General features: G+C 38.5%; 1 protein-coding gene and 1 long non-coding RNA gene across 2 annotated transcripts in view; one reads left to right on the top strand and one right to left on the bottom strand.

The window, feature by feature from the left end:
* The window catches only part of HOOK3 (hook microtubule tethering protein 3), a 129585-nt gene that overhangs the window by 26297 nt on the left and 89935 nt on the right, over nt 1–13353 (top strand). The window contains exons 3-4 of the mRNA XM_032288032.1: nt 902–974; nt 5245–5295. Coding sequence (XP_032143923.1) covers nt 902–974; nt 5245–5295 — 124 coding nt within the window. The remainder of the gene's footprint in view (nt 1–901; nt 975–5244; nt 5296–13353) is intronic.
* On the bottom strand, nt 11642–11961 carry LOC116558251. The gene is made up of 2 exons (XR_004271919.1): nt 11829–11961; nt 11642–11767 (listed from the first exon to the last, which is right to left on the bottom strand). It is a non-coding gene; the product is annotated as an uncharacterized LOC116558251 (long non-coding RNA).

Genomic DNA, 13353 nt, shown 5'->3' with positions numbered 1-13353 from the left:
TCCTGGCTAATTTTTTGTGTTTTTAGTAGAGATGTGGTTTCACTGTGTTAGCCAGGATTGTCTTGATATATTTATCAGTTTAAAAACTGTGTCATTGGCTGGGCACAGTGGCTCACACCTGTAATCCCAGCACTTTGGGAGACCAAGGTGGATGCCATCACTTGAGGTGAGGAGTTTGAGACAAGCCTGGCCAACATGATGAAACCCCATCTCTACTAAGAATACAAAAATTAGCTGGACATGGTAGCATGTGCCTGTAATCCCAGCTACTTCGGTAGCTGAGGCAGGGGAATCGCTTGAACCTGGGAGGTGGAGGTTGCAGTAAGCCAAGATCATGCCTGTGTGGGTGGTGTGGGTGACAGAGCAAGACTTCTTCTCAAAAAAAAAAAAAAAAAAAAAAAAAAAACCAACTTTGTCATTGATTGTGTGTTTTTTTTTTTTTTTTTTTTTTTTTTGGTTTGTTTGAGAGACAGGATCTCACTCTGTCTCCCAGGCTGGAATGCAGAAGTGTAATCTCGGCTCATTGCAACCTCCCTCTCCCGGGTTCAGGGGATTCTCCCACCTCAGCATCTTGAGCAGCTGGGATTACAGGCATGTGCCACCAGGCCTGGCTAATTTTTGTATTTCTAGTAGAGTCAGGGTTTCACTGTTTTGGCCAGATTGGTCTTGAACTCCTGACATTAAGTGATCCACCCACCTTAGCCTCCCAAAGTGCTGGGATTACAGGGTGAGCCACCACGTCCGGGCCAACTTGACTACTATTAACACGTATTTAGTGGCTGATATGTATCAAATACATTTTTATGTTATAGGTAAGTGATGTATGGGATAAGATTCAATTTTTTTTGTTTAGCTTGATAGCTACATAATCTTAATATGTAAGTTTTTCCTTATTTTGCAGAGATCCTGCATATTTTGATGAAAATTGGCTAAACAGAATCAAAACTGAAGTAGGAGATAATTGGAGGCTAAAGGTATTTCATTTTTCCACTGTTAAATCTTCAAATATTTGTATGTATATAATATCTGTTTTTTTTTTGTTTTGTTTTTTGTCTGATGTGTCCAGTGAGCTTTAGAAACTTAGGTAGCCTGTAATTGAAATAATGTAGAATTAAAGATTGAAGTCACCTGGAGTTATACAGCTATGCATGACATAATGTGAGTCAGTACAGCATGGACTTTGGAGCTAGTGTGCCTGTGTCCACATGACAGCTCTGCTATTTATTGTCCATGGGGAAGTGTTATGACCTTCCTGTGCCTTGGTTTCCCCATTTGTAAAGTGAGGATCGATATAGCTTCTACCTCACAGAAATGAGTTAATATTATGCTAAGTACTTAGAATAGTGCATGTGGTATTTGCTAGTGTTATTTTTAATAGAGATAATATTCATTTCCTTCCTAGCATCATGAAAGTATTTTACAAGCTTCTTTAACCAAAACTCACAGTAAGAAATAAAGTTTACATTGCAACCAATTATCCACCTAAATGTATGTGTATATATAGCTGAATAGAGTTTTACCCTTACATTAGACAGTGATGTTTTAATTTTATTTAAAAAAATATGTGTCGTAATTTACTAAACTATTTTTTTAACTATATTTTGTTGAGATGGAGTCTTCTCTGTCACCTAGGCTGGAGTGCAGTGGCACAATCTTGACTCACTGCAACCTCTGCCTCCCTGGTTCAAGTGAATCTCCTGCCTCAGCCTCCCAAGCAGCTGGGATTATAGGCGTGTGCCACTATGCCTGGCTAGTTTTTGTATTTTTGTAGAGATGGGTTTCACCATGTTGACCATGTTGGTGTTGAATTCCTGACCTCAAGTGATTCTCCCACCTTGGCCTCCCAAAGTGCTGGAATTAACAAGCACCAGCCACCATGCCTGGCCTATGTTTTGAAATAATTATAGATTCACAAGAAGTTGCAAAAAAAGAATGTACTAAGAGGCTGTGTGTATCTTTTGCCCAATTTCTCCAGGGGTAACATCTTGCATAACTATGATACAATATCAAAACTAGGGAACTGGCATTGGTATAGTCCATATTTTATTCAGATTTCACCAGGGTTACATGCACTCTGTGTTGGTGTGTGCACATCTGTGTAGCTCTTTTTCATGTGTAGCTTTGTGTAGCTACCACGATAGTGAAGACCCAGAACTATTCTGTCACCACATGGTTTCCTGTGCTGCTCCCATAGCCACATTCACACCTAATCCCTTGCAACCCCTAATTTGTTCTCCGTCTCTGTGATTTTGTTAACATTAAATTGATTGTTATGACCCAGTAGTTGTCATGTTTGGTAGTGTGGAGAAATCTGTGACCATTTCTTTTCTGTACTTGTGTGAAGACTCAGACACACAAGTGATTTAAGCTTGCGAGGCCCCTGGACTTAAGACATGCTCAGTTTGAGTTATCTTTATATTTTCCCCGATAAACACATTTGATAAGAAAATTATTTATTTATTGCTTAAGTGTTGGGTTTGCCAAAATCTAATTCCTTCTTTTTACTAAGCTAGTGAATGAAAACTGTTTAATGGCACTGTTTTTTTGTTTGTTTTGAGATAGAATCTCACCGTGTCACCCAGGCTGGAGTGCAGTGGCGCAATCTCGGCTCACTGCAATCTCCGCCTCCTGAGTTCAAAAGATTCTCATGCCTCAGTCTCCTGAGTAGCTGGAACTACAGGTGTACGCCACCACACCCGGCTAATTTTTGTATTATTTTAGTAGAGATGGGGTTTCACCATGTTGGCTAGGCTGATCTTGAACTCCTAACCTCAGGTGATCTGCCCACCTCAGCCTCCTAAAGTGCTGGGATTACAGGGGTGAGCCACTGCACCCACCTGGCACTGTTTTAAGGACAGGCAGTTTATTTATTTATATTTACTTTTTTTGAGACGGGTCTCACTCGGTTGCCCAGGATGGGGTGTAGTGGCACAGTCTCAGTTCACTGCACCCTCCACTTTCTAGGCTCAAGCAAGCCTCCCACCTCAACCTTTCAAGTAGCCAGGACTATAGGCATATACCAACACACTAGGCTAATTTTTAAAATTTTTTTAGGGACAAAGTCTTGCTCCGTTGCCCAGGCTGATTTCAAACTCCTGGGCTCAAGCCATCCTCCTGCCTCAGCCTCTTGCCTGGCAGGCCGGGCACAATGGCTTACTCCTGTAATCCCAGCACTTTGGGAGGCCAAGGCAGGGAGTGGATCACTTGAGTTCGGGAGTTGGAGACCAGCCTGGCCAACATGGTGAATCCTCATCTCTATTAAAAATACAAAAAAGTAGCCTGGTGTGGTGGCGGGCACTTGTAATCCCAGCTACTCACGAGGCTGAGGCGCAAGAATTGCTTGAAACCGGGAGGTGGAGGTTGCAGTGAGCCGAGATGGTGCCACTGCACTGCAGCCTGGGCGATAGAGCGAGACTCAGTGTCAAAAAAAAAGATTTTTTTTTTTAATGTTACAGCATGTTTAAAACAATTTATGATGTTTAAAATAATGGTACTAATCATTTAGTGTCTGCTTACTGGCTTGATCAGAGGGAGTTTTATACCTCCTCCCAGCAGGCACACAGATATACACACCCACATATACTGTCTCCAGTGTCATGGGCAAGGGCAGTGGTAGTATATGGAGAAGGGTAGAAAAGTTTATCATAGTCTTAATATTTAGGACTGAGCTTCTTATTCTGCATGCTATACTTTAGTTTTATGGTGCCATTGTTTAAAGATGAGATATACGACTGGGCACGGTGGCTCATGCCTGTAATCCTAGCACTTTGGGAGGCCGAGGTGGGCAAATCACCTGAGGTCAGGAGTTTGAGACCAGCCTGGCCAACATGGTGAAACTGCATCTCTACTAAAAATACAAAAATTAGCCAGGTGTGGTGGCAGGCACCTGTAATCCCAGCTACTGAGGAGGCTCAGGCACAAGAGTTGCTTGAACCTGGGAGGCAGAGGTTGCAATGAGCTTGAGATTGCACCATCCTAGGCAACAGAGCCAGACTTCATCTCAAAAATAAATAAATAAATAAAGATAAGATACAGCTTTTTGTAATATGATTTTAAAAACTACCATTTTAAATGAATGGTAGTTGATTTTCAAGGTATTCTAATTTCAAATAGTAGAAATATGGGAAAATGAACATCCTAGTATAAAGGAAATAAAGTATATTATGCATTTTTCATATCTACAAATTTTTCTAGAAGTATAAGCATATTTTATGAGGCATTTAAAAATAAATTAGCAAGTTTTTTAGTTTATTTTCTTCCTTACAAATAAATATGCCTTTAATTAACTACTGGATCACATTTCTGTGATCCAGGCTCTTATTTGAAAGCCTCAGTCCCTATTGGCTTCTGTGCTAGGACATCTCAACTATGGACACCAGCCAAGGGCAGCTAGATCAATAAAATAATTGATAGAACTGTATCATATACACATTTAACCTAACACAAAACTGTATGAGTTGGGTCAAAGAAAAAGAAAAAAATTATAGTTTACAGTAAATAGGGCAGGTGATTCTGACCATCCTTCACCTAACATGGCTCATGAATATTTACTTTGATGCTCAACTAAAGAAACAGTAGTTTGTTTTTTTCCTGATAGGGGAAGAATTTAAAGACATTATACTTCATGGGTTAAAGAGATTTTACTATAATTTTTGATTAATACTCTGTCTTTAGAACTTAATCTTGGCCGGGCATGGTGGCTCACGCCTGTAATCCCAGCACTTTGGGAGGCCGAGGCGGGTGGATCACCTGAGGTCAGGAGTTCGAGACCAGCCTGACCAACATGGTGAAACCCTATCTCTAAAAAAATAAATAAATAAAATATAAAGAACTCAATCTCTATGTAAATGCAATTTGACTTTTCTAGGGAGACTAGCTCTGAACTCAAGTCTTCATTAAGGATGCTATATTTTTACTTTACCCACAGAAAATCTAAATAATTTATTGTTAAGTCTCATTCAGTTACCCTCCAGTTGTTAATGTGGTTATAGCATTGAAAATTTTACATAATTGGAGACACAATTTGTTTTATAAATCTCTTGGATTATATAAAGCCATTAATAGTATTTTTGAAGATGATAATAACTTAAATATGCCTTTGAATTTTATTTTTTATATTTACTTTATGACTAAATGACTAAACCAATGACTATAGTGATTGGTTGGGTCAGAAATTGTTTATGTTAAATTATGTTTTGATCTGTCTTTGCTTTTTACCCAGTTGTTTTCTCTCTCTTTAAACAGATAAGCAATTTAAAGAAAATATTAAAAGGAATCTTGGATTATAATCATGAGGTAAAGACTTTTTTCTCATTCTTGTTAGAAGTATTACTATAGGATAATTTTAGGATAGTTTCAAGATAAGGAAAAATTGCCTTAAAATTAATAATTAGTTTGTCCTTTATTTTGTAGTTTCTGTAATAGGATGATGGTTCAACCAGCTTGTCTGTCAGTCAGTTAATAGTTTTTACTGTATTATGGGTAGTTTGTAGATGATTACTAATTAACGTCAAATTTTACTTCATGTCATCTGTTCTGTCTTTTCTTCCGTTACTTGTGAAGATAGTTTTTAGAGTCCATGCACCATTGCCTACTTTGATTTTATTCCTTGGCAAACTCCCCACCCCTAGATGAACTCAGTTTGTCCTCTGAGCCTGCATTAGAACAGTCAGACATTGCTGGGGAAGAAATCAGGCAGTGGAAATAACTAGTTTCAGTTTAAATTTTATGGTCACAGATGCCAGATGGGCACAACACCACACCCTAGTTCGTTCTTTCCTACAAGCTTACCTGCATTTAATACCCATGTCTATACCTGTAGCACCGATCTTCTCCATTTCAGTAAGTGACCCTACCATTCAACCTACTACCCAAACCCAGAACCTAGAAAGCCTCTTACAGTCCTTCTTTCTTTGAATATCATCTGCAAGACCCATTAGTCAAACCTTCAAAATACAGCTTTCTCCGTCTGTGCTGCCACCAACTATGCCAAGCCATCATTCACTCTTGCTTAGATTACTAAAGTAGTCTCACTGGTGACCCTGATTTCACTATTGCATCATTTTTAAACATTTAGAGGTGATCATATCAGCCTTCCTAAAGTCCTCTGTGGTTTCCCCTTGCATAGAGAGTCATATCCACATTCTTACCACGAACCACTTTCTAACTGCTTTTCCCGCACTTAAGGCACTGGAGCCACATCCTCTGCTCCTGTGCGGAGAATCTGCCAAGTCCTTTTCTTCCTCAGCCTTTGCCCCACTGCTCTTGCTGTGTGCAGTGTACTTCCTTCAGCTCCTGGCATTTCTTGCTCTTGCTTATTTGAACTTTCTGTGACTTCCTTAGAGAGACTTTTTCTGAGCATGTGCTGTCTCAGCCAGGGCCATATTCACCCCTTAGCCCCATTACTCAGTCACATCACCCTGTTTATTCCCTTTATTCCTGGCCATATCAGCAATCTCCTTATTTGTTGATTTATTTGGTTGTCTCACCCTATTATATTCATAAAGCCATGAAATGAGGTTGGGGCCAGACCTGATGTAGTCATTGGTACATCCCATCCCCCAGGACAGTGCTGTCACACTGCAAGCACTCAAGAGTTTCCTAATCATGTCAAATAAATATTAGTTTCCCAAGAAAAAGCATGATATTTAAGATACGTAAGGGTGAACATAGGGTTAGTATTAGACATACTGACAAAAAGTGATTTTTTTTTTCCCTTTGACCAGAAGTACTTACATTTACTAAATCTTTTGGGCTTAGAAGAAGTGATTGTTTTTTGTTCTATAGCATCATGCTTATTGTGTAAAATACAAATGGTAATTTTTAATAAAGTATTACAATAAAAAAGAATAGAAAGTGTATGGCATTGAAAATAAGTGATACTGCTTCAGAAGCCGTTTTACAGAGTGCCATTCTAAGCCAGGTCTCTTGCTCAGTGGAAGCTACTCAGAAGAAATCCGAGCTGTTGTCCTTGTCTCATACACAAGAAGCTGAGGCTCGTATGCACCTCCTTCTCTTCCCCTCTTGTAATTTTTCTTTTTTTTTCTCTCCCTCACCCAACCCCCTGACATTTTTGGATCCTAGGCCTACCCGTATTACCCCACATAGCATTCCCTAGCCTGAGCGTGCCTGAGGGGAAGAAGAAATCCAGTCTCTGAAAATGGTGTCGTGTCTTTGGAACCTATGCCCTTTTAAAAGCCTAATTCTACTTATCACTACATGATTATGAGACGAGTTGGAGCATGAGTAAAACTAAAAATCAGTGTGTGTAGTTGGAGTTTGCTTAATTTGAGCCTACACTGCCGTTTAGTGAGCCCACATCTATGTGATTCAGTATCAGTTTCCCCATTTATTCTCATAGCTCAAGGTTCTTTTCCTTCTTGCTCCCTACTATGATTTGTAATTATATATTTCTTTGTGCATTTACTAATCCATTTTATGTCTTCTACTTAATAAACTAGATGATACTTGCGTATATATTTAAATGTTTTGCAGATCCATACATCCTTGACACTGTAGTTCTGTTTTTAGAAATTGGTCTTCAAGAACTACACATAAGACTGTCCATCTCATCATTACTTCATAGTAGGCAAAAATTGAATATAACCCAGTGTCTAACAATAAGAAAATTATGAAACATAGGACAAATGCCATTCAGCCATAAAAATGCATATTTATAAATATTCTTTAATAATATAAAAGTGTGAGATTGTATATGTTATATGATATCAGTTTTATAGGAATGTACATAAATGGACTTATAAAAATGTATGTGCAGGTCCACAATTTCAAATCCCAAATCCTTTAGGCATTTTGGAATCCAGATTTTTTAGATTTTTAGAAAGGTAACATGATGCATACACCACATATTGTGTAAATACCCCAGTGTGGCCTGGGATTGCATCATTACCTCATTATATTAACGTTTCTGCAGCAAACCATAAGGTTATTCACTCTAGGATAAACAATAAATTCATGCTCTGTCATTACTTTTCACCCTCCTGGGAATTCCTTTGTCTTTCTCGTATCATTTTATTTATTTTGTTTTGTTTTATCTTATTTTGTATAGAGTTTTGCTCTTGTTGCCCAGGCTGGAGTGCAATGGCATGATTTTGGCTCACTGCAACCCCTGCCTCCCGGGTTCAAGCAATTCTCCTTCCTCAGCCTCCCGAGTAGCTGGGATTTCAGGCATGCACCACCACGCCCGGCTAATTTTGTATTTTTAGTAGAGACGGGGTTTCTCCATGTTAGTCAGGCTAGTCTCAAACTCCTGACCTCAGGTGATCTGCCCACCTCGGCCTCCCAAAGTGCTGGGATTACAGGCATGAGCCACCACACCTGGCCTCTCCTATATTATTTCGTTTGCTGAAATCTGTGTATTTCTCTTTTCTGGTTTACTTTCATGCCCATTTTCCAGTGGCATCTTCAGAAGATAGGCACTTATTTTAGGCCCCACCAATCTGAAAATAATCTAAGTTCTCTTTACACTGTGGTTGAGTTGGATATGGAATCCCAGGTTGGAGGACATCCCTCTGTATTTTGAAATCATTGCTGCATGCCCTCTGGCTTCCAGTGCTACTCCTGACATCTCTCATGTGGACTCCCACTTCCTGTTGGTAACTTGTTCATTTTCTGGAAGCTTTTAGGTTTTCTTTTTTGTCTCCATGTTCATGCTGGTATGCTTTGGTATGAGGAGGAGTTTTTTTGTCGTTGCTTTCTTTTGTTTTATTGTGCTTGGTACTTAGCACATCCTTAAAATCTGAATATCTACTAGCTTTAGTTTTAGGAAATTTTCTTATTATTTATGTTATTTATTTATTTTACTACTTTATTCTTCTTTACTTTCTCTGTTTTCTTTCTGAACTATTTAGCTATTGAACCTCCTAGGTTAATCCTTTGATTGTCTAACCACTTCCTTTTTTTCTCTCTTGTGTTTTTGCTCTACTTACTGAGATGACTGTATACTTTATTCTAGCTTGCCTGTTAAATTTTTCATTTCTGCTATCATATATTTAATTTGGAAGAGCACCCTTTTTGTTTTCTGAATGTAACTTTTATGTGCTGTGCTTGCTTTATGAATATAATAGTTTCTCTTATCTCTCTGAGAATATTAACCATAGAAGTTTTTTTACTTTCACATTTGTTTTTTAAACTATACTTTAAGTTCTGGAATACGTGTGTTGAATGTGCAGGTTTGTTACATAGGTATGCATGTGCCATGGTGTTTTGCTGCACCCGTCAACCTGTCATCTACATTAGGTATTTCTCCTAATACTGTCCCTCCCCAACTTCCTACCCCGTCGACAGGCCCTGGGGTTTGATGTTCCGTCCCTGTGTTCATGTGTTCTCATTGTTCAAATCCTACTTAGGAGTGAGAACATGCAGTGTTTGGTTTTCTGTTCTTGTGTTAGTTTGCTGAGAATGATGGTTTCCAGCTTCATCCATGTCCCTGCAAAGAACATGAACTCATCCTTTTTTATGGTTGCATAGTATTCCATGGTGTATATGTGCCACATTTTTTTTATCCAGTCTATCATTGATGAACATTTGGGTTGGTTCCAAGTCTTTGCTATTGTGAATAGTGCTGCAATAAACGTGTGCATGTATCTTTATAATAGAATGATTTATAATATTTTGGGTATGTACCCAGTAATGAGATTGCTGGGTCAAATAGTATTTCTGGTTCTAGATCCTTGAGGAATCACCACATTGTGTTCCACAATGGTTGAACTAATTTACACTCCCACCAACAGTATAAAAGAGTTCCTATTTCACCACATCCTCTCCAGCATCTGTTGTCTCCAGACTTTTTAATGATTGCCATTCTAACTGGTGTGAGATGGTATCTCATTGTGGTTTTGATTTGCATTTATCTAATGACCAATGATGGTGAGCTTTTTTCCATATGTTTGTTGGCTGCATAAATGTCTTCTTTTGAGAAGTGTCTGTTCATAACTTTTGCTCACTTTTTAATGTGGTTGTTTGTTTTTTTCTTGTAAATTTGTTTAATTTCTTTGTAACTTCTTGATATTATCCCTTTTTCAGATGGATAGATTGCAAAAATTTTCTCCCATTCTGTAGGTTGCCTGTTCACTCTGATGGTAGTTTCTTTTGCTGCGTAGAAGCTCTTTAGTTTAGATCCCATTTGTCTATTTTGGCTTTTGTTGCAATTGCTTTTAGTGTTAATAGTTATGAAGCCTTTGCCTAAGCCTATGTCCTGAATGTTATTGCCTAGATTTTCTTCTAGGGTTTTTATGGTTTTAGGTCTTATGTTTAAGTCTTTAATCCATATTAAGTTAATTTTGGATAAGGTGTATAGTTTTGTATAAGGTTAGTTTTTGTATAAGTTTCTAGTTTCAGTTTTCTGCACATGGCTAGCCACTTTTCTCAACACCGTTTATTAAATAGAGAATCCTTTCCTCATTGCATGTTTTTGTCAGGTTTGTCAAAGATCATATGGTTGTAGATGGATGGCGTTATTTCTGAGGCCTCTGTTCTGTTCCATTGGTCTATATATCTGTTTTGGTACCAGTTCCATGCTGTTTTGGTTACTGTAGCATTGTAGTTTAGTTTGAAGTAGATAGTGTAATGCTTCCAGCTTTTTTTTTTTTTTTTTTTTTGCTTAGGATTGTCTTTGCTATTTAGGCTTTATTTTGGTTCCATATGATATTTAAAGCAGTTTTTTTTTATAATTCTGTGAAGAAAGTCAGTGGTAGCTTGATGGGGATATCATTGACTGTATAAATAACTTTGGGCAGTATGGCCATTTTCATGATATTGATTCTTCCTGTCCATGAGCATGGAATGTTTTTCCATTTGTTTATGTCCTTTTTTATTTCCTTCAGCATTAGTTTGTAGTTCTCCTTGGAGAGGTCCTTCACATCCCTTGTAAGTTGTATTCCTAGGTATTTTATTCTCTTTGTAGTAATTGTGAAGGGGAGTTCACTCATGATTTGGCTCTCTGTTTGTCTATTATTGGGGTATAGGAATGCTTGTGATTTTTGCACATTGATGTTGTATCCTGAGACTTAGCTGAAGTCGCTTATCAGCTTAAGGAGATTTTGAACTGAGACAGTGGGGTTTTCTAAATATACAATTATGTCATCTGCAAACAGAGGCAGTTTGACTTTCTCTCTTCCTATTTGAGTATCCTTTATTTCTTCCTCTTGCATGATTGCCCTGGCTAGATCTTCCAGTACTATGTCGAATAGGAGAGGTGAGAGAGGGCATCTTTGTCTTGTGCCGGTTTTCAAAGAGAATGCTTTCAGCTTTTGCCCATACAGTATGATATTGGCTGTGGGTTTGTCATAAATAGCTCTTATTATTTTGAGATATGTTCCATCAATACCTAGTTGATTGAGAGTTTTTAGCATGAAGAGGTGTCAAATTTTATCGAAGGTCTTTTCTGCATCTATTGAGATAATCACGTGGTTTTTGTCATTGGTTCTGTTTATGTGATGGAATACATTTATTCATTGACGTATGTTGAACTAGCCTTACATCATCCCAGGGATGAAGCCGACTTGATCGTGGTGGATAATTTTTTTGATGAGCCGCTGGATTCAGCTTGCCAGTATTTTATTGAGGATTTTTGCATCAATGTTCTTCAGGGATGTTGGCCTGAAATTTTCTTTCTTGCATGTATCTCTGCCAGGTTTTGGTATCAGGATGATGCTGGCCTCAGTTAGCATCTGAGGTAGGGAGGAGTCCCCCTTTCTCTGTTGTTTGGAATAGTTTCAGAAAGAATGGTACCAGCTCCTCTTTGTACCTCTTTTTTTGTTGTTTGTTTGTCTGTATTCATATGCAAGCCTACCTGAATGACTCTGTACCTCTTGTAGAATAAGGCTGTGAATCTGTCTGGCCCTGGGCTTTTTTTGGTTGGTAGGTTATTACTGCCTCTATTTCAGAACTTGTTATTGGCCTATTCAGGGATTCGACTTCTTCCTGGTTTAGTCTTGGGAAAGGTGTATGTGTCCAGGAATTTATCCATTTCTTCTAGATTTTCTAGTTTATTTGCATAGAGGTGTTTATAGTATTCTCTGATGGTAATTTGTATTTCTGTGGGATCAGTGGTGATATCCTTTTTATAATTTTTTTATTGTGTCTCTTTGATTCCTTTCTCCTTCTTAATTAGTCTGGCTTGCAGTCTATCTATTTTGTTAATCTTTTCACAAAACCACCTCCTGGATTCATTGATTTTTTTGAAGGGTTTTTTGTGTCTCTTCTCTTTCAGTTCTGCCCTGAGTTACGTTATTTCTTGTCTTTTGATAGTTTTTTAATTTGTTTGCTCTTGATTCTCTAGTTCTTTTAATTGTGATGTTAGGGTTTTGATTTTAGATCTTTCCCACTTTCTCCTGTGGGGATTTAGTGCTATAAATTTCCCTCTAAACACTGCTTTAGCTGTGTCCCCAAGATTCTGGTACATTTTGTCTTTGTTCTTATTGGTTTCAAAGAACTTACTTATTTCTGCCTTAATTTCGCTATTTACCCAGTAGTCATTCAGAAGCAGGCTGCTCAGTTTCCATGTAGTTGTGCAGTTTTGAGTGAGTTTCTTTCTTTTTCTTTTTCTTTCTTTCTTTTTTTTTTTTTTTTTTTTTTTTTTTTTTTGAGATGGAATCTTGCTCTGTTGCCAGGCCAGAGTGCATAGAGTGCAGTGGTGGATCCTGGCTCACTGCAACCTCCACCTCCCAGGTTCAAGTGATTCTCCTGTCGCAGCTTCCCAAGTAGATGGGATTACAGGCAAGTGCCACCACACCCAGCTAATTTTTATATTTCTTAGTGGTGACGGGGGGTTTCACCATGTTGGCCAGGATGGTCCCGATCTCTTGACCTCATGATCCACCCACCATGGCCTCCCAAAGTGCTGGGATAACAGCGTGAGCCACCGAGCCTGGCCTTGAGTGAGTTTTTTAATCCTGAGTTCTAATGTGATTGCACTGTGGTCTAAGAGACTGTTTGTTATGATTTCTACTCTTTTGCATTTGCTGAGGAGTTTTTTACTTCTAATTATGTGGTCAATTTTAGATTAAGTATGATATGGTACTGAGAAGAATGTATATTCTGTTGATTTGGGGTGCAGAGTTCTGTAGATGTCTATTAGGTCTGCTTGATCCAGAGCTGAGTTCAAGTCCTGAATATCCTTGTTAATTTTCTGTCTCGTTGATCTGTCTAATATTGACAGTGGGGTGTCAAAGTCTCCTACTATATTGTGTGGGAGTCTAAGTCTCTTTGTAGGTCTCTAAGAACTTGCTTTATGTGTCTGGGTACTCCTGTATTGGGTGCAAATGTATTTAGCATAGTTAGCTCTACTTGTTGCCTTGATCTCTTTACCATTATGTAATGCCCTTCTTTGTC

Source organism: Sapajus apella, unplaced genomic scaffold (assembly GCF_009761245.1).
Source record: "Sapajus apella isolate SASKATOON/1434 unplaced genomic scaffold, GSC_monkey_1.0 scaffold21, whole genome shotgun sequence".
NCBI lineage: Eukaryota > Metazoa > Chordata > Mammalia > Primates > Cebidae > Sapajus > Sapajus apella.
This window is presented reverse-complemented; position numbering and strand designations above follow the sequence as displayed.